Here is a 22,153-nt window from a genome sequence, read left to right as displayed (position 1 = left end):
AGTACCTCCTCACCCTACCCCCTGTTTTGTGCACTTGCGAGTTGACAGGTTGTAAACAAATTTACTTGAAATGTGACACAATCTTTTATCGATACCTTGGAAATATTGTGACTTTGTGAGAGGTTAAATTTCCATATTTCTAGCCTTACCTGTTCAGTTCATTGCTGATTTGTCTGAAGGTGATTATGCATACATGGACCTCCATGTATTAACTTTCCAGTTCCAGCTTATTACAGTGCTGTACTTTTTTATGATGCATCTAAATCCCTGTCAGAAATGACCTTTACTCTGGTTTTCTTGCTTCTTTTGTACGAATGTTAAGAGATGATTTTGCAATATCCTCTCACGGTGAACGTAGAAGACAATTTCACCACTGTTCTTAATGTTTTCCTCCTACTGTTTTCCCTCTCTTCTAGGTGGGAGATATTCTCTACTGTGCGGGGCAGATTGCCCTAGTGCCGTGTACGATGCAGCTGGTCAGCGCAGGCATAGAAGCAGAGGCCTTGGTTTCCTTAAGCCACGTTGAAAAAGTCCTCAAAGCCATGAGCCACAATGCTGAACTCCACCATGTACTTATGGCAAACTGTTATGTAACTGACAGCAAGTACATTCCTGTCGCTCAAGCTGCTTGGCAGAAGAAATTAAGAGAACTTAAAAAGGTATATGTAATATCAATTTTCGTTCCCCTCCCCACCCGCTTTGAAAATAACAGTTTGTTATTTTCCTCCTAACTTAAAGTCATATCAGAACATTCTCAGTGCATTTCGTTGGGGTTCAAGTAAGACGGATATAATAAGGTTTGATTGAGCTGTTTTGTTCTGGCTCATAAGTGGCTGTGCACGATTGAAACAGAAAATTGCTTAATAGAAAGATATATTCATCACCAAGTTTGTCTTCATCCCCCAAAGCAATAAGTGAAAGAACCAACTCCAGCTAGAAACTTTTTGAAAAGTACAGTATTTAGTCAATGTGCCCATATCCTTTTCTTCAGGAAGGTGGTTTAATTTCTCATCATGCTTTATGGGTTCTGCACTTATTTACTTAGATAACTTCAGAGTTCATCTTTTGCTGACTACATTTCATTTTATTCTGAAGAAGTTTTAAAGTAGTAAGTATCACAGTTATATACCCCTCTGGAATAGCATGGCACAAAGGCTGGGTCTGTATCAGGAAGGGGAAATCAATGAAAACAACTCCTCCTTCAGTACTGGATCTCTGCCCTTCAGTCTATTAAGATTGAATTTTATGACATTCGTAACAACCGGGTTTAGATATAGAGGGTTGGATCCAAAGGTTGTGCAAGCAGAACACAATTGTGCAACCCATCTTTCCACATCCCTCTTCTCCCTTGGAGCCTCCTGTGTTCCTCAAAAGCCTCTTTAGAAGGTCATTTACACTCCTGGGAGGCTGCAGTTGAAGGAATTGGCACCAGTTGTGAAAGTCTCGTCTCAGTAATGGATGAGAGCCAGTAAACTGCAGCTCAAACCGGATAAGACTGGGGCTTCTGTTGTTTATGGTTTGGTAACCTCTAGGTTAGATTATTGCAAGGCATTAAACGTAGGGCAGCCTCTGAAGACAATTCGGAAACTTCAGCTGGTGCAGAATTCAGCTACCAGGTTGCTCACCAGGGTCAAACAGTTTGAGCATATACCTCCAAACCTGTCCCAACTGCACTAGCTGCAGTTTGTTGCTGGGCCCAGTTCAAATTGCTGGTTTTGAACCATAAAGCCTTAAAACAGCTCAGGACTGCGTTTCCTCAACATGATCCAACCTGGACCTTGTGATCATCATCTAAGACCCTTATTTGTTTACCTCCTCCTTTCACCCATCTTGCCATTCATCTTCCCAGCCAAGTTATTCTTCCTAGCTGGCTGAGATGCTCTGACTCAACACCTTTGAACATCAGAGGTTGAGCCCCGCTGTTCCCAATACACTGCCTGACTTCTCACTCTACAGCTTTCTGGAATACAGTCTCTGCTGACAACACAGACACACGCCATCCTGTTTATTTTGCACCTAAAGCGTCCTTTCAGGCTTATTCGACCATGTATTTTAAAAAGTCTGTGGAGAGCCCTCTCCTTCATTACCATTCTCTAGGCCAGTGATGGCCAAACTTGGCCCTCCAACTGTTTTGGGACTACAACTCCCATCACCCCTGGCCAGCAGGCCCAGTGGTCAAGGATGATGGGAACTGTAGTCCCAAAACAGCTGGAGGGCCAAGTTTGGCCATCACTGCTCTAGGCCAACCCTGTGGCACCTGTAAAGGGCTTGACTCTGAAATAAAGTTTGCTGAAATAATAAACCCATCTTTTTCTTTTTAGATCATCTCTTCAGTTTCATCTGCAGTTTTTTAGCTGTCAAATGACTGTTTCCATCACTTACAAGCTCCATCCACCCAGGTCTTTATTCTTGTTGACATCTGCCATATCATAAGTACTTATTGGGATGGGAGAGGAAACAAGTACAACAAAGATAATTATCATCATCATCATTTTGCTGTAACTGCTATTGCTTGATTCAAGCAGAAAACTGCTCTAGCAAAATAGCAGTACATTTCCCAACACTATTGTGTGTGTGCACACAGTACCAATTCAGCTTAAATAATGGTCAAATACACTGTAAAAGTAAAAGTAAGCTGAGGATCATCTCATGAAGTTTAGATTTACAGAGTTTAGAAAATTAGTGTTTCCCTTTATTTATTTATTTATTTATTTATTTAAGATGAAGTCATTTAGAAGAGGCATTTTATGGCTGCAAGATATCAAGTGCATGTCATCATATTTTTGAAAAATGATTTCTAAAATAAACTTCCGGAAAATATTTAGAAAGTGCTCCAGCTACCCAGCTTACTTCTGTTATTATTTTTGTCCTGTGGTGCTTTGATGCATATGGTCATACTGAAAATTTAGGAGAACGCATACAACAGTCAACCTGGAGAGATGCATGCATATTCACACAAGAGAGAGAAGGGCAATAGAAGAAAGTTCAGGATCCCAATCCCAGAAATTGAGTTAATTTTCTATATGTCCATCAGGCACCTTGTATTCATAGCTTGCAAGGCTCTTGGATCAATCCTACTCAGTATAATATAATTTAAAAATAAACACAGCATTGAAGATGGCCATCTGTATTCCTTTCACAAACCTGCATTTATTATTCTTATTATTACCCCGCACATCTGGCTGGGTTTCCCCAGACACTCCGGGCAGCTTACAACATATCTAAAAACAAAATAAAAACATCAATCCTTAAAAATTTCCCTAAACGGGGCTGCCTTCAGATGTCTTCTAAAAGTCCGATAGTTGTTTTATTTCCTTGACATCTGAAGGGAGGGCGTTCCACAGGGAAGGTGTCACTACCGAGAAGGCCTTCTGCCTGGTTTCCTGTAACTTCACTTTTCGCAGTGAGGGAACCAGCAGAAGACCCTAATATCCATGCGAATATTGTTTTCTTTGTAGGGTTGCGATGTGTTTCTTGGCAGAGGCTCTGATAGTTCTGTGGTAGAGCATTTGCTTTGCATGTGGAAGGTTCCTAGTTTAGTCTTGGGTATCTCCAGGTAGAGAGACGCGAGTGGCTAGCCTAGGACTTGCCGATCAGAAGGTTGGCGGTTCGAATCCCCGCGACGGGGTCAGCTCCCACTGCTTGGTCCCTGCTCCTGCCAACCTAGCAGTTCGAAAGCACGTCAAAGTGCAAGTAGATAAATAGGTACCGCTCCGGCGGAAAGGTAAACGGCGTTTCCATGCGCTGCTCTGGTTTGCCAGAAGCGGCTTAGTCATGCTGGCCACATGACCTGGAAGCTGTACGCCGGCTCCCTTGGCCAGTAAAGCGAATGAGCACTGCAACCCCAGAGTCGGTCACGACTGGACCTAATGGTCAGGGGTCCCTTTACCTTTACCTTATCTGAAATCTTGGAGAGCCACTCACTGCCAGTCAGTATAGGCAAAAGTGAGCCAGAAGCTCTGACTCATTATAAGGCAGCTTCCTGAGCCCTGTCCCAGGCCTAGAATTTTCTCTTCTTAAAAATGGTTTGCATTTTCCTCTACTGAAAAAGAAGTAACAATGTCATTATCTAGCGTGATGATATTATGAGTGATTTTTGCTAACTCATTCCCTGTAATTATCAATATAAAGAAAATTAACCATATGGGTTGTAGTCCACTTATTTTGGATGGGACAGATGGCATTATTGATGGATGGAAAGAATCCAAATGTTTATAGTATAATGAAATAGCAGCAACTAGTTGCAAGAGTTCATTCTCATTCGCTCAGGCATATTATTGAGTTGTGGTTGAACTCTATCATTTACTAACAGCTCTTTAAGGACATTGCAGAGCTGTTGTTACATAAAGGGCAACTCTGTGAAAAACTCCCAAGATTCCTAGGTGTGGTGCTGTTGTCCCCCAGCTTCAACTAATTGTCTCCTCGTTGCCCTTTCCAGACAAGTGACCAGCTAATCAAATGAAGTGCATGGCAGAGAAGCTAAGTGCGATAGCATCATCACACAATGTGTAATGATACAAAACATGGTGCATTGGGGATGATGGCACACGAACTGTCTGTTTCACACATAGGCAAATGTGTAGCATAAATTCTATCTTTGTCTTCTTTGGCGACCATACATAGGCTGCAATAATTATAACATTTGGTTTTGATATGGAAGGCAGTGGTTCTAATCTTATTTATTGTTTTCTTCTGCTTTTGATGGGTGTTGTCTGGAAAAGCAACCTAATTTATTTTAAATAAATAATCAATAGATAAATAAATAAATAATTTTCATCAAATAATGACGCTCACTGGGGACTCTTGCACCAGTCACTGAGCAATTGCCTATCCTGTTTGCCAGAAACTTTTGCATGATTCAAATTACACTTATAATGCACGTCATACTATTAAAACTGCTTCACCAAGCACTTCTGTATGGAATCAGATTCCAAGGAAGGAGATTTTGACTAAACATTAAAAATAACTTTCTGAAAGTAAGAGCTGTTTGACGGTGGAATGGAATATGATGGATTCTCCTTCATTGGAGGTTTTTAAGCAGACGTTGAGTGACCATCGGTCAGGGATTCTTTAGCTGTGGTTCCTGCATTGCAGGGAATTGAACAAGTCGACATTTAGGGTCCCTTCCAACTCTACAATTATATGATGCAGAAAAGCCAGGTCAGATCATTCTGTTTTTGTCACATAGAGTGTAACCAAAACCAAAAGTATCGGCTTTCTTTTTGCATGAAAAGTGGTGTACTAAGAAAAAAGTGATGATTATTTGGTACGGTGGCATTGGAAGCGCATTCCACTATATCTGTAAAGCCTGGATAAGTTGGAAGTTATTTCCTACCTCCCTTTATCCCCATCCCTATGTCACCTCCCAGCTGAACTGCTGTTTCTCCTGGCCTCAGAGAATGTATACATTGGCGGCGGCTGCAGCAGCAGCAGCAAGCAAAGGAAGGGATGAGACAGGAAGGAGCCAAGCAGGGAGGGAAATGGGTGTAGAAAATCAAGATGGGGGAGCCTAGGGTGAGGATTGGAACATAGTAGAACCAGGAATTTTGCAGGTGGTGAATGGGTGGGATGGCTAGGGAGTGGGAACCAAAGAGTAAGAGGAAATGGGAAAGAGGCTAGGCCCATCTCTTCACCTGAAACTACAAGAACCTCCTGGGGACAATGTGGATCTCTTAGACTTTGCATTGCATCCTCTCAATCACTGTATCCTTGGAAGAATACCGAACAGCAGCAGAAAAATTAATCACATTGCTCTCCTTTTTAGAAAATCTCTTGTGGTTATATTAATGTAGCTGGTCATGCTATTGAGGGGAAACCAATTAGTTTGAAAGATATTGCTATAAGCTTCTATGAGGTCCTGTATAAATCCAGTTGAAAAGTTATAGATATAATTAGCTAGTATCTTCTGCCATATCAGGATTGCGGCCTTTATTTTGCATTGAAATGTTGTGAATGTTCATTGACTCTAGCATTTAAAAAGCAAGATTCCTGTACAAAACATCCAGTAAGGGTGAGACTTTCATCTTGTGTCTTACAAATTTCATTTCCCAAGGGCCAGGATTTAAAAAAAAACACGCTTTTGTATTCTTGTGAGGTAATTATAACGTAAATATTTAACACAGGTCACACTTAGATAGAACTCTAAATGTCTTTGGAATTGCTGTGCCTTTTGAAACTGGTCCACAAAGGAACATAAAAAGATTGTAATGCTTTTAAAAAAGCAAACAGATAAGAATAATCAGGGGAAATAGGTCAGTGAAATATGCTATACATTTTGAGAAACCTGCATAGATTGCAGCATTTATAATTGAACATAGTCACTGAAAGAACGATGAAATGGTGAACAATGAAGGACATGGCTTAAATGGCTTTAACTATAGCCTTTAAAAAAATGTATAAAAATACATGAGATTAATACATGAGAGACAAGGTGAGGATTGATTCAAACTCCCTTTTCACATTTGTGTCATCTTTATTTCAGTATTATTTTTATTGTAAGAACCTTTTAATTGTACCCTGCTTTCCTAAAGTAGACTAAGGGTAAGCCAGATAAATAAACAAAACAATAACAAAACTCATGATTACCAGGATGAATAAATACTGTATTGTATCCTGAAGGGCAGCATGGGTGGGTGGAACTCTGAGCAGTAGTATTAAAGGGGGAGGATATACCTGTGACAAGGTCCTGCTTTCCAGAGTGGCGCTGTTATGCATGCTCATGACAGGTGGATGGGAGCATGCAGAGAGGGAGCATAGCAAGGAAGTTTCTTGCTAAGCCAAGAAAGAGTATTTATGGGAAGGACTCAGGCTGCAGGGGAATGCTTAAGCTTTGCCCCAGTGGTAACATACGAGCCCTCAGGCCTCACCAATTCAGGACCAACCCATTCCGAATCTCACATGTTCATGCAGGTCTGCCAATTTCTAGTACAGAAAACAAGCTCAGTGATGCTCTGTTCATATGGAAGTGCTGGAAATAGGTACCTCCAGCATGGTGTCATCTGTAAAATGTCATAGCAAGAAAATCTCTTGCCTCCTGGACACCTTTCAGCAAGAGGGTCCCATACCCTATTTAGATAGTGAATATTTCCATGATACCTGCTAAAATGGAGACAGTTATATTTACTCTAGCAAGGGGAAGCAAGGCGTTCTATTCCCCTCACCACATACTCTCTGTCTCTCCCCCCAAACTGGCACTCATTGGCTACTGAGCATGCCCAGTCCTCACTGGTGTGTTTTGAGAAATCCTCCCTTAAGTTTGAAGTTTTGCAGTCGTAAGAGTTCTAGTAAAAATACTGATACATATCTCTTTTTATCTGTTATGGCCTTACCTCTTTCAACATTCACCACCTGACTTTGCCATTTCAAGAAATGAGGTCTTGAAGGGCTTCAAAGAAAGGAGACCATTGCTCTCCCACTGAGAATCTGCCCAGATCTGTAAGAACATGTCCATATAATGTTTGCTATGGAATAGAGAAGATGTGTCCAGGCTATGGGAGAACAGTTCAAGATGATTTTTCTCCCCAGAAACAGTTCCACAGCCTTGCCTACCCATGAGCTCAGTATGTTCTGTTCCTTTATTTATACTGCTCAGTGTCCGCTTACCTTATTAATTTACTCATTTTGAATTATATCTGTGTCAATTCTACCTGCCACTCTGAAATGCCAGGGACCCTGACTAAAAACGCTTCTATTTGGAAGTCAGCCACATTGAGTTCCAAGGAGCTTACTGCCAAATAATTGGGCTTTGGAAATGTGAGATACAAAAGTAGTATATCTGGTCCTTTTTGTTTTGCTCTCATTCAGGCCTGGATACTTACAGTGACTTGAATGTGAACTACTGCTATTTTAATGCTGCTTTAAACTTTCACACAGCACACACTGCCAGCCACTGACCCAGCAACATGTATGCCAGCTCAGCAGTGAATAATCACTTTAACTGCTCTGTGTTTTTCTTCTTCATCCATGAAGCAGAATAAATGCTTTTGGCTTGTATAATGCATTCTTATAGCACTCTGTCAGATCTCTTGTTTGTGATTTGGGGTTTTCATAACCCCCACTCACCACTCACTCTTGTGCGTGTGGGTCTGTCTGGAAAAAAATAAGAGAATATATATATCTGCCTTACAGTGCAATCCTATAACAGATCTACTCAAATGGAAGTCCTATTGAGCTCAGCTGGGCTTTCTCTCTGATAAGTAAGTCTAGAACTGCAGATTTTGCTTTGTATAGATCTACAGTGTTGACCTGCAAAAATTAGCATAGTACTCATAATTGGTTATTTATAACAACAAGCCTTTAGCTTTCAGTATAAAGTCTAACAGATATTTTTTGTTGTTGTTAAAATAAAGTTGTCCAGTTAAGTACTAATAGACGAGTAACATAGCACTGCCATATGTTGAGTTTAGCATTGCAATAGGTTAATCATCGGTCAATGGAACCTCAGTTTACACTAACTGCAGTTGAGCAATTAAAATGTTGGCTTCCAGTGTCTAGAGATTGACATGGGAAACTGCTGAGCCTATTAGCTCTTTCGGCAGCCTTTGCTACCATGGGTGTTTGTCACAACCAATGGACCTGGCAAGCTTACTTGGCACTCCTTTTGAGGGCTTGCATTCCTTCCTGGCAGGAAGCTGGTGATAGTGAGAGGTTGCGGTTAATTACCCAAGGACCTTCCCTCTGGGCCAACCATTTATAGTTGCTGCTTGGTCCAAAGTTTTTAAGAGCGAATTTGTAGCTGATTGTCCACACCTTCAGCCACATGTCACTGTTATTAGAGAGTGGGTGTGGGATTTTCCTTTGCACACTAATGGCGGGTTGTGCCCAGACTGAGAAGAGTTGCTGTGGTCGCACCCCTAGGTACCTTCATGATTGTCTATCCAGCAGAGGTCAGAGTTATGAACATGTACAAAGAGATAGCCCTTTCACAGCTTTTCTTGCTTTTCTTTTCTTTTTGTATCGAATCCCCGCAGCGGGGTGAGCTCCCGTCGTTCGGTCCCAGCTCCTGCCCACCTAGCAGTTCGAAAGCACCCCTAAAGTACAAGTAGGCAAATAGGTACTGCTTTATAGCGGGAAGGTAAACGGCGTTTCCGTGTGCTGTGCTGGTGCTGGCTCGCCAGAGCAGCTTCGTCACCCTGGCCACGTGACCCGGAAGTGTCTGCGGACAGCGCTGGCTCCCGGCCTCTTAAGTGAGATGGGCGCATAACCCTAGAGTTGGACACGACTGGCCCGCACGGGCAGGGGTACCTTTACCTTTTTCAGAATTCTCCTTTTGTGGGAGTACAGGAGACTAGAAGAGGAACTAAATGTCCGCTTGAGTTATGGCAAACTTGGTTATTGTGATGAAATTTTGTCCGCAGCTAACAGACAGAACTTTGACTTATTGTACCATTGTCTCTTGCTGCCCCATCTCTCCTCTGAACAGAGCTGGCAGACTGACAGCTCACAAAAGTCAGAAGTGGTGTCATGCAGCAGATGGCTCCCCACTCACGTCCATCATGGTGGTGGTACTAAGACTGGGCCATCCCCTATTGTCAACGTTTAAGCTGCTCCTGCAACATCATATTTGGACTATTGCTATACTAGTTACCATATTTTCCATGTATAAGTCGCACCCTATTTGGGGGGACTCAGGATTAAGAAAATGGGGGGGGGTTGCACAGAATTGTTGAGCTTTGAGGGGGATTCCCCAGAGTTGTTAAGCTTTTTTTGGGGGGGTGTCAAAAATTGCTCACACAAAGGGCCGACGCTTACACTCGCACGCATACCCAAATAAACCTATCGTCAGCCTGCTCAACGCAAGCAGCCGCCAATCGCACTGCCGATTGCCGCAGCAACACACTATCGGCACCAGCCCTTGCCACAGCAAACAAACACCCGCCCTAGCACCGCTACAAATCTCCTGCTCGCGGCTGCACCCAATCTCCCCTCCCACCAATGCACCCAACTTTTTAACATACTTTTTCAGTAAAAAATAAATAAATCATCTTATACACAGAAAAAATGGTATATCAATAAATGTTGCACTTGTCATAGAATATATGTTAGTTTTTGAGAAAGTATTGAATAGCCGAGAGTGTGACAATAACCTCTCCCCACCCTCGCCCCATGAATTCAGGCATGAGAAGCTGCCTTATGCTGAATCAGACCACTGGTTCATCTAGCTCAGTATTGTGTGCCTTGAGTAGTAGAGGCATTCAAGGATTTCAGGGATTCAAGGCATTCAAGGATCTCTCCCAGCCCTACTTGAAGATCCTGGCAATTGACCCTGGCGCTTCCTGAATGCAACTCAGGTGCTCTGCCCATGTGCTATGGCCCTCTCCTATTGGCCTTCTAAATCAAAGGCATTGCTTTTCTCTTATTTCAAATGGCCAGCATTTCCTCTCAGGCATAATACTGTGACTATGTTGGACTAAACCGCTGTCTCTTTCTCTGCCATCCTAAGGGCTACTAAAAGAAAAGAAAAAGAAATATTAAATTCCTGCACCATATTGCCTGGAGTAACTTCTGGAGTAACACAGTGCCGCATGTTAGCTAAAGCTTAACCAAATTACCCTCCATGTGGGGTAGGAAAAACCCATAGCCTTTTTTTAAGGAAGGTTTTGGTTTACCGTACTAAAGGAAGGTATTTTTTTCCTCACTGGTTTTAAACTTAGAAAGAAGGGGGGAAAGTATTGCATAGCACCTGGAGCAGGTATAAGGCATGTCTCTGCTGCAAATGACCAGAAGAAGGCAGCGGAATTGATTGGTTCAGCACTAGTATTAGCATATGGTAATTACGTTCTGGGTTTCTGTGGGAAGCCTAAGATTGCAGTAAAGATTTTATTGTAGCCATTCAACTCTCAACTTTTGGATGAATTTCACTCTTTGAAGGCTAAGTATACTTTCAAAGACATTTTACAGATATCTAAAAAAATTCCACTCTGGATTGAAATAAAGCATTTCAATGAAATATATCCATTAAATATTGTGAAGTTGGCTCTTTTTATCATTTGAACGTACCTTTGCATCTGCTTTTTATTATTTAGACCTTTTCTGGCCTTAAAACCCCCCTTAACTCAGTTTAGCAGTCTCCCTCCAAGAGAGTGTATTTTTGACACCACACAGAATAAAACTTGGAGACTGATAGTCTGTGATCAGATTCCATGCGACAGACGTGATCTGCTTCTACTTTATATTGCTATCAATTTATGGCTTTGTTCCTTAAATAGTTATGCTTCTTCCACATGTAACAGATATATTGAATTATGTATGTTTGAGAGGTATTTCAAGGAATCTTAACTTTAATCATTATTCTTATCTTGTCTTAGGAACCCATAGTTTGGCAAGAAAAATAGCCTTTCAATATGGCAATTATTTTCTTATCAATTTCATATTTTCATATCCTTGTGTTTCACTGGCATACAGTACTTGACTTTACATTTTAGCTCTGCAGGAAATATTTTAAACATTATTATTACAAAGGGAGAAATCAAAAATCAAAGTGAATTCCTAGTACAATGCTGTGGTGCAGGAAGGTGCAATTGCTGTTAACAGCAGCCTGCATTATACTCTAGAACTAATTCACAGCTTGACAGAAAGTCCCTGCTGGGGAAGAAATGTAGGGGAACTGGCAAGAGTTTTACCACATTTGCTTCCTGCTGCTAATAAGCTTTAACCTGTTTCATTTTTATTATGCTTACTGTTTAGATATTTTGCTTCCAAAATTATTTCTGTAGCACTGAGAATACTTTAAAAGGATTGTGGCACGAAGGACCATTTTAATATTTAAGACTGTCAGCAAGGGAGATTATAGGCCATAATGAGTAAGGTGGCTGCCTCCTGCTTATTGTGATTTCAAAGTTCAAGCACTGAACTCAAAAGATTAAGGATAGCGAGTGGCTAATACATACAGTTTGATGTACATTTTACTGCTCTGGAAACAGTATATTTATAGGTGTTCTTTCTACTAGTCTGATATATTTGCAGATATTTAATTTTTTCTGTATACGATATGTATGTATGCATTTAATTATATGATTAAGTTTCCTGTTAGCTCTGTTGGTTAGAGCTTAGTGCTAATAAAGCCAAAGTTGCAGGTGTGATCCTTGTATGGGCCAGCTGCATATTCATGCATTACCGGGGTTGGACTAGATGATCCTGCACCAGCCCTGGCACCACTACCATAACGTAAGTTATAGACCCTCGTACCTACGGGACCACCTCTCCCAGTATGCCCTGTGGAGGACCTTAAGGTCCATAAATAGCAACACCCTAGAGGTCCCAGGCCCCAAGGAAGTCAGATTAGCCTCAACCAGAGCCAGGACCTTTTCAACACTGGCTCTGACCTGGTGGAACTCTGTCTCATGAGACCAGGGCCTTGCAGGATCTGATTTCTTTCCGCAGGGCCTGGCCTTCGGCTTGGAATCAACTTGATCCCCTTCCCCTCTTTCCTTTTTCCTTCTGTGATGGAACTCCTATTTGGGGACTTCCCTGGCTTTTTTCTGGCCCATGTAGGACCAGTCTGGATAGTTGGCCTTGGTGAAGATTTGACGTTTTCATCCCCAAAAAGGTTTTGATATGAGTTTCTACTGAAATGAGGTTGCATTTTAATGCTGTATTTTAATCTTGTTTTTAAGTTGTATTTTAATCAATTGTTTTTATACCTGGTGTTAGCCGCCCTGAGCCCGGTCTTGGCTGGGGAGGGCGGGGTATAAATAAAATTTATTATTATTACCATAACGTAAGTGAACTTTAGGCCCAGTACCTTTAGGCCCCACCCTGTGCCCTCCAGGTGTTTTGGACTACAACTTCCATTGACCCCAGCCTCTATTACAGTCAAACCTCGGTTGTGGAACGTAATCCGTTCCAGAAGCCCGTTCGACAACCAAGGCGCAGCTTCTGATTGGTTGCAAGAGCCTCTTGCACTAAAGTAGAAGCTGCATCAGACATGCGGCTTCCAAAAAAAGTTCGAAAACTGGAACATTTACTTCCAGGTTTTCGGAGTTCAGGAGCCAAAACGTTCAGAAACGGAGCCATTTGACAACCGAGGTTTGACTGTACTCAGAAATGGCCACTGCATAGCGGCAGTAATTTCCTGGTAGCAAGTTGTTCGTGTATGATGGCAATGCAAATCCAGGATTTCCCCCCAATGTTTGTGCATTGAAAAGGTTTACAATAGTATTCAGTACATATGAGGAGATGCTCATCTATTAAAAATGCTTGCTTCATAGATTTAACTGCCACTGGAAGCAATTTGAGGAAACTTAATAAGGCTGCCATTTTTTCTACGCTACCCGTCCTGAAACTTTCTTGGCAGCTAAAAGGCCAGAATTTACATTTGCTTACAATTATTTGATTGTTAAATAATTACTCCCATTACTTTTTTTTTTTTTTGCACAGATTACCTGTCTGCTACTTTTGCTGTCCAAGGAAATGGAGATTCTTTGTCATTTGGTCTATTCTAAATTAAAGAAAATGAATACTGAATTGCTAGTTCTATAAAGAACGTGATGGGATCATGAAAGTGAAAGATAATGCTACCTTAAGGAGTTGCAGTTTTTCAAAAAAAAATCTTCAGTGGCAGTTTTGATTATGATAGTGACAGGATTAATGAGCCTATAAATTATACATTTGAAAGTTTCCTCACAGTGTCTGCATAACAAGAGTGCACCGGTTTAAGCTTCAGAACAAAGTATCCTTACCAACAATAGGTTTGTCACTTGCAAAGTAGAGATTCCACTAGGAAAACTGCAGAGGAAAAAGTCAAAGTCTTTTAGAAAAGAGAAAGAGAACTCGGCTTATTCACAGCTATATCAATGGACCATATAAATCCCTTGAGTGTTTCGGTTATTCCAGTGGATGAATCTGCCTGGTAGTCACATCTGCAAGCTTGTCTTGTAAGCATCCCAAAAGTACATTATCCTACAATTTCTGCAAATTATCTGCAATATATAGAATAACCGTTTTGTGCCATTTGAAAACAGTTCCCAAGTTCAGTTGTTTTTGAAAGTCGGTGTCAGGCTTTCCAAATGAAAAGGAAACTAAGTTTAAAACTCGCAATCCTGCCCTGACCTTTCAGAGCACTGCATTCGGTTTTTATTAGTTCGATTGATCACCTGATTAGAGGTTTCTTCTGTGTACAGCAGTCTATCTGAATAGCAGAAGCTGTAGGATTGGGCGCTTAAATTGCTTAGGGTTTTAGAAATAAAATCCATGAGATTGAAGCCGCCAGGTGTTTTTCTCATTCGGTCTGTTATATAAATTTGAGAGCAGATTTTCTATAATCTATCTTATTATGTAGGTAGTTATGCTGTTGTTTCCCATTTTCAAATAAGAAATACTGATTGCAAAGAGATAAACATTTCCTTGGGTCCTTAAGGAGCAGGTATTACATGAAACTGCTTGAATTCATTTTTGCAAGCTGCCAGATTTTGTTTCCATAAGGATTCTTCCTCTTTAAAAAAAATGACATGGCTAAGTGTTATACATTGAGGTTGTTTGCTGAAACAAGGCTATTGTATATCCGTGAGTAAAATTCTATGGTTGAGTTTAGCTGGTGGTGCAATTTGGACGTTTTCTTTTAAATAATTGAACATATTATCTAACATTTGCTGTGGAATTTCAAAGGATGAGACTACCATTATGTACAAGAGGAACAAGGACTGAAGAGCCATATAGCTAGAAAGCAGGAGGAAGGAGGCGGGGGATAATGGTTGGCTAAAAGCAGGGTTTGTCATGGGAACAGTCTTCCTGCACTGACTGTGTCATCCTAGCAAAGAAGAGACTACGAAAAAGAATCCAAGCTAGCATTTCACTGCTCTTCGCACTACTGTCAATTGAACTCGAGACTACAGAAAGACTAAGCAGTTGAAAAATATAGCATAAACCTGTAAACTGGGGGAGGCTGGGTGATTCTTATCAGCGCTAGGTTCTTGGCTCTGTTGCTGGTTTCCAAAACGGAAACATTCATAATCTGTAAATTAATACAAATACATTGTGGTTTATTCAAGGAAAGGACACAGGCGAATAGCACAGTGTTTTATTGAGAGCAGAGTTTTATTGATTGTGAGCAGCAGCTGCGGAACGAATTCCCCAGCTTGCAGAGATCAATTGCACTCAGTTACAATTTGGAAAATAGGTACTAAGCGATCAGTTGGTGGAAGTGCTAATAGTGGTACGAGAAGCTGCAGTGGTGGAACATGCAAGTTCTAATAAGATGAGGCACAATAGTTTCCCAGTTACTTCTCGGGTAATTTTTAGGATCTTCATGTAAAACGATGGTCATTACTGACAGGATGGTCATAAGTTCCAAGCGGATACAGTGGTACCTCGGGTTACAGACGCTTCAGGTTACAGACTCCTCTAACCCAGAGGTAGTACCTCAGGTTAAGAACTTTGCTTCAGGATGAGAAAAGAGACCACATGGTGGTGGCAGCAGGAGGCCCCAGCTAAAGTGGTACGTCAGGTTAAGAATAGTTTCAGGTTAAGAACGGAGCTCCAGAACGAATTAAGTTCTTAACCCAAGGTACCACTGTATTCAGAAAAAAAAGGAATTGCTTACTTAATACCAACCTGAATCTAATTTTGTAGGGTTGTTTATAAATCTGCCAGAGCACTGTTCGTGTGGTTGCCAACTGTAGATAATCAACCAGGGAGGCAGGATTTCTATTGTCTTGCTCCTGGCTACCAGGCAGTGATCCAAAGGTTTAAAAGAGTTTGTGCATATATATGTAAATTCTGTCCAGATCTTTGGATGAACCCATGGAGGTCAGCAGCAGTGATGGTGGGTATGATCCCACTCTTCCTCTCCAGGTGTTGATTAAGAACAGGAATTTTATAGGCCATATGAAACCACTTGCTCACATATCTCAAATTCAGACTCATTCCGAGTCTCAGAATCATAGAATCTTAAGAGCTGGAGGAACCCAAGGGTCATCTAGTCCAACCCCGTGCAATGCAGTGAAGTCTTAAAATAATGTTGAACTATATACTTTTTAATCTAAATTATATCATCCCTCTTCCCAATTTGCTGAAGTCTTTTCATATATCGCCCTTTAGTCTAATGCTTGCAGAACCAGAAATGTTTTAAAACACCTGTGAAGATACTGCACAACTCAGGTTTTCACAGACCTCCAGGGAAAGGTTCTTTCGATTAACACTACCTGTGATCTTTTAAAGAAGCAGCCCAAGTTCATATACTGGATATCAGGTGTATAGCCACTGCCTTTTTTTTTGTATTCTTATCATGACTGCTCTTGGTGGGTTGTAGCAATTCTGAGTGAGATTCTTTTATTTATTTCTTGCAGATGAGTTTGTTTTTTCAATTGTATTGTGAAAACTTCAATAGAAGAAGAAAAAAGATACATATGAGCTAGTTAAGGAAGAAGCTTTATGCGTTGAGGCCCAAGGAAGCAGCTTGGATTGTGCCAAGCAGGCAAATTATTATTAATAATAATAATAATAATAATAATAATAATAATAATAATAATAATTTATACCCTGCCCATCTGGCTGGGTTTCCCCAGCCACTCTGGGCGGCTTCCAACTGAATATTAAAAACAATACAGCATCAGACATTAAAAACGTCCCTAAACAGGGCCGTCTTCAGTTGACTTTTAAAAGTAAAATAGTTGTTTATTGCCTTGACATCTGCTGGGAGGGAGTTCCACAGGGCAGGCGCCACTACCGAGAAGGCCTTCTGCCTGGTTCCCTGTAACCTTACTTCTTGCAGTGAGGGAACCTCTAGAAAACTATATAAAGTAATGAGATCAGCCAACCACATAGTACATCAGACATGGCATCTGAATAGTGTTTCATGTAGTCGAGAATGAAATACCTAATTTTTCACCCTATAGGACACTTTTCCCCCTCCAAAAATGAAGGGGAAATGTGTGTGCGTCCTATGGGGTGAATGCAGGCTTTCGCTGAAGCCTGGAGAGCGAGAGGGGTCGGTGCGCACCGACCCCTCTCGCTCTCCAGGCTTCAGGAAGCTAGCCACAAGCCTTGCAAGCCCGGCGGGAGTTCCTGCGGGCTCACGAGGCTTGCGGGCAACAGCCTGCAGCCCAAAGCACGGGACGGCCTCCGGAGGGCGCCCTGTGTTTCGCGCAGGTGTCCGCAAGCCTTGCGAGCCCGGCGGGAGTTCCCGCCAGGCTCGCAAGGCTTTCGGGCAGCAGCCTGCAGCCCACAAGCTCGGGGGACAGCAGGGAGGCGCAGCGCCGCCATCCCGCTGTTCCCTGACCTGGTTTGGATTCCCCAACCTGGTTTTGGGGGGGGAAATAAAGGAAATTTTCCCCCCAAAAAACTAGGTGCGTCCTATGGGCCGGTGCGCCCTATGGGACGAAAAATACGGTACATAATCTCCTACATGCCAGGGGATGATAATTCATGTTTTGGTCCCAATCAGAAACCGAATCAAAATATGAATCCATATAGCTCAGTCTACTCTGACTGGCAGCAGCTAAGGTCTTGAGAGGGAGCCCTTCCCAGCCCTCCTTCAGATGGTTTAAGTAGAGATGCTGGGGTAGAAACTTCTATTGTGCTCTACCACTGAGCTCTGGCATGTCTCCCTAAGGGTTGTAACCTTCTCAACAGGTGAAGCTGGTAAAAGGCATTCCTGCTCAGTGATGCAACCTTAATGCAGGTGCACTTGAGAACATTTCTAGCCATTGGAATCCAATCAGGCCAAGTCAGCTATCATTTTCTCAGCCTTAGCTGTACTTGCCTTTTTAAGTCCAGAGACCACTGGATCAGGGTGAGAATGGCAAGAGGTGGTGTGGTCACTGCACCCATGCACATCACAATTGCAATCTCTGAACAATGTATTCAGTGTCATTACATTTGCACTGAAGAAAAAGGGGCAGGATTCAAATTCTGCAAAATGCACAGGCAGTATCATGAGAACATGAGCACCCATCCCTGTCCTTTCAAGAGCATCATTATGTACATCTGTCAGGCTTGTTACTCATGCCACCAACACTGGTAGCACTTGCAGCATTTCTTGAGTTACATACGGTAATTCTAAGGCATGGCTTGGATAATTTCTGTGTTGAGAGAGACTGAGATACTCAGTAATAAAATAATCTAACAGGATATAATTGGAAACGGTTTCTCAAACATTTCTCTGTTCTGCAGAACTAGCCTCTCTCTTTTTAAAAACAAGTTGGAGGCCATTTGACTTAAGAGTTTCTGCAGCACTAGTGGGGGCGAATTAAATTCCTGGAAGCTCCATCACACAAATCCATACTTTAAAGGTTGAGGCCTCCGTAAAACATGAATATGTGGGCGCATGGTGCACGGTCTTTCACTTGCAATGATGATCATTTGTTTGAGTTTGAAATTGTACTTTTGCCTTGGCCTAATTCCTGTGTATTTCTTTCCATATTCTAAATGGCAGTTGAAGGCAAGCAGAAATACAAAGTAATTGATTTAACAACCTAAGACAAGTACAAGAAAGTCGGAAAGTTTTGTCTCAATGCTTGACTTGACCCGAGACAGCTTTTTAAGACTTATTTTCTAAACAGTACCTCAGCACCTTGGGCCAACCAGGTGGCCTTTAAGCCTGAATGAGCGTGACTTTTTTTCTGTACCATAAAGCTCCAGTATTCATCTTTTCAAACTGTTCTGCAGTACTGGAAGCAGAATTATATTGACAAGGTTAGAATTCATCTCCTGGAGGGAGAATTCTGTGCTACTGTTAAGTGCTAATATAACATTTATGTGTTGGTACCTTAATAACAGCCCCAGCTTACCTAATGAAACTACTGAAAGCAAACAGTACTACTACTCAGCGAGATTTTATTATGACTGAAGTGACTGCAATTTGAGGCAAATTATCCCTATTTTTGTTCCCATATCAAACACAGACATGCTAAAGAAATTGCTACAAGTTTTGGTGTGGAATTAGACTTCACTATCGTTAATCTAGATGTAAGTGCATTTTTCATGTAAACAGCTCACGAGGGTCAAGCAGCAGAGACTTTGCTGTGGAGGAAAAATGCTTGTCAATAACTTTGTGAGTGAATTTTGAAATAAAGTGTCTGCAACCTGTCATTATTCCTTCCTCTCGAAGTCAAGAGTGAGTGGATGAAAATTGAGCATGTGAATTGAAAGCAGAGTGAGTGTTATGGCCTTATCGACCCCAGGTAAAATTACTGTTTTAACTTGTAATTATTTTTCCATTCAGGGGTCAGACAATGGACCGTATTTACTATTCTGAACTGCAATGTAAGCAAATTGGTATATCAAAAAGTTGCTACCAATACATGGACAGGCAAAAGGAAGCCTCAGTTTTTTAATATTAACATTGCTTAGCATGTGGTTTCTTTCAAGAAATGCAAAAGAAAGTAAAAGGTAGGAATATAAAAGTTTTTTAAAAAATTGAAGAACAAGAAGATATATGTGTAAATAAATTCCATCTACCCCTAACAGACAGGGCAGCCTCTCATCACTGTGGCAACAGAGGCTGCAAGGCCTTCCTGCTCCTTTGGCTTACAAGAAACTTAGATCCCCAGCAACCCAACACTCACCCCCCCTCCACCATAGCCCCTGTGGCTTCCTGCAGCGCATCTCAACATGTGGCCAGCAGGTTGGATGAGTTACGGACATTATGTGAATGAGTTTGTTCCTCTACTCTCAAATCAGGGACCAGCACACAGTCCATCATTCTTACTCAAGGTTTCAGTGAGTTCTCCAGGCATGTTGGCAGGGGATTCATCGGCCTTGGAGCCTGCTCTGTCTGGGAAAGGAGCTCAGACATCTTGGGACTGGGCAAGTTGGCAAGCACTTTCTCTGTGGGGGCGGGGGGAGCATTTAAAAAATAATAAAAAATCTAGAGCTTTTAAATACTCAAGAGTAGTCTTGTCAGATGGCAAGGGTGGCTGCTCACGAGTAACCAGGCAGGACTCCGACCTGTCTTTTACAGGTTTTATTTAGGTGCAAACTATTTACAGTGTAGAACCCCAAAGTTCATGTCTGACTCAATCGCTAGCAGAATCCGGGAGTGCCCGTTTCCTGGACCTCCTCCAGCATAAAAGCCTCGTTACGCCCAGCCTTTTCCTTCCATCTTTGTGCTTTAGTCTTCTGCGCAGGGTGGGCGACGGAGGGGGCATGCTTCCCTCTTGGCTGGCTTTGCCAGAAGTGGTGCTGAGGCTCCCACCAACATCCTCTGGTCCTTTCACTTCTTCCCCACTGGAGGTGGGGTTTTCCTCATCACTGGACGAGGAACTGCTTCGCAAGATTTTCGGAGGCTCCCGAAAATCTGTTTCCCACCCCTGTTCTGATGGCAGTTCCCTGACAAGTCTCTTTTAATTTCTAGGCAGAAGATGAAGACATGAATAACGATGTGCCTGCCGCATATGGAGAACTAGCTGTGATAGTGGTACCTTCCCTTCCCAGAGCTGCCTCTATTGAATGGCATGTCATTGCAGCAGTAGATGAGCAACAGGAAAGGCAGAAGGTTGTGCTACTGAGGTCACTTGAGAACTTCCAAATTGAATGTGAAGCTGTGCAGTCCTGTGCATCTTGTAGTGCAGCTATTTCCATGTCCTTAAACCTGACTTCACCATCAACATCTACAATCAGCTTAGACAGTGTCCTGCATGACGTGGTGGAAATGTTTAAGCAAGCAGTAGAGAAGCTGTCAGGAGACGGTGATACAACTCCTTTGGGTTTTAGAACTTTCTACCGCAAGGATATCGTTGATATGGAGGCACTAGAAGCAGGTAAGTTTCTAACTTGTCTACATACATATTTGTAGTCATCTCAAAAAAATACCAATTTCCAGAGTGGTAGCCCTGTTTGCCTGTTGCAACAAAAATAGCAAACAGGCTTGTGGCATCTTGAAAACCTAATCAATTTAGTCTCTCTGACCAATTTAACCAAAGCTTTCATGGGCTAAAGCCTGTTTTGTCAGATGCACAGAGAGAAATCTGTATGTGTACTGAATGGCAATTAGATGAAAAAGTACAGTAATACAATAACTGAACTAGAACTTAAATGCATAGTAAATAGGCCTAGCAACGCTTTTTGGTAGTAATTTACTCGGTGCATCAGAGATGAATGTGTAAACAATACCTGTAGCTTGTGGTGAACCAATAACGGGCCAGTACCCACACAAAAAAATACTTTTCGACAAATCTGACACCAGAAGCTTATTCACCATAAATCTTGTTGCCTGTGGCTTGCTCATACTTCTGACCTTTTCTCATGGAATATTGAAATGTGAACGATCCATCAGATCAGGTCATCATTTGTGCCAGGGCATAATGGCTTAGCTCCAGAAACAGGCTTAGCCAAACTTCCCATTTAAAGTGGGCTTTTGGAAATGTGTATTTAGAGTCTTTCAAATGCTTGGTATATAATCACAGATTTATTTTGGATTTTGGCTAAAATACAATGTGTAGGAAAGAAAGAAATCGGACCCATTTTGTGGTTTTAGACTTTTGATGATACAGTAGTACAGAAATCTTGATCATTAAATTGGAAGAAGCTGCCCAAGGACTTCAGTGATGATGCCACCCTAAGACTGTACCCTAAACAGCCTTGGCCCAATATAACTGAAGGAGCATCTCCACCCCCATCATTCTGCCCAGACACTGAAGTCCAGCACTGAGGACCTTCTGGCGGTTCTCTCACTACGATAAGTGAGGCTGCAGGGAACCAGGCAGAGGGCCTTCTTGGTAGTGGTGCCCGCCCTGTGAAACACCGTCGCACCAGATGTCAAAGAAATAAACAACTATCTAACTTTTAGAAGACATCTGATGGCAGCCCTGTTTAGGGAAGCTTTTAATATATGATGAATTATTGTATTTTAAGATTTTGTTGGGAGCCGCCCATCTGGCTGGGGAAACCCAGCCAGATGGGTGGGGTATAAATTATTATTATTATTAGACATGCGTCAAGAAAGAACAGTTGCCGTATCATTGTAGTCCCCCCCTCCCCCCAAAAAATTTTTGGTTTCAGAGGAAAAAGGTAGCAGGAGGGCTACCAGAAGATAAGATCAGCAAACCACAATAAACACTAATGTCCGTACAATACTTCATGTATGTGTATGCAATAGTTAACTGCATCAGGATCACTGCTTGTAATAATGTTTAGTGGCAGTTAGAGAAAATTACTACTAAACACATGAAAGGGTGAGACTTATCATCATGCATAGTGAGCTAATGAGTAGAAATTC

At 41.9% G+C, this 22,153-nt stretch overlaps 1 protein-coding gene across 4 annotated transcripts in view; it reads left to right on the top strand.

The window, feature by feature from the left end:
• The window catches only part of DPH6 (diphthamine biosynthesis 6), a 239,935-nt gene that overhangs the window by 169,129 nt on the left and 48,653 nt on the right, over positions 1–22,153 (top strand). For 2 of the 4 annotated variants that reach the window (XM_081886627.1, XM_081886626.1), the window contains exons 13-14: positions 417–659; positions 20,291–20,696. In XM_081886627.1, the coding sequence (XP_081742753.1) occupies positions 417–659; positions 20,291–20,696 (649 nt within the window). The remainder of the gene's footprint in view (positions 1–416; positions 660–20,290; positions 20,697–22,153) is intronic. The other 2 variants (XM_081886628.1, XM_081886629.1) reach the window with 2 other exon arrangements.

This window comes from Podarcis melisellensis, assembly GCF_964234715.1.
Source record: "Podarcis melisellensis genome assembly, chromosome: 1".
Classification (NCBI taxonomy): Eukaryota; Metazoa; Chordata; class Lepidosauria; order Squamata; family Lacertidae; genus Podarcis; species Podarcis melisellensis.
This window is presented reverse-complemented; position numbering and strand designations above follow the sequence as displayed.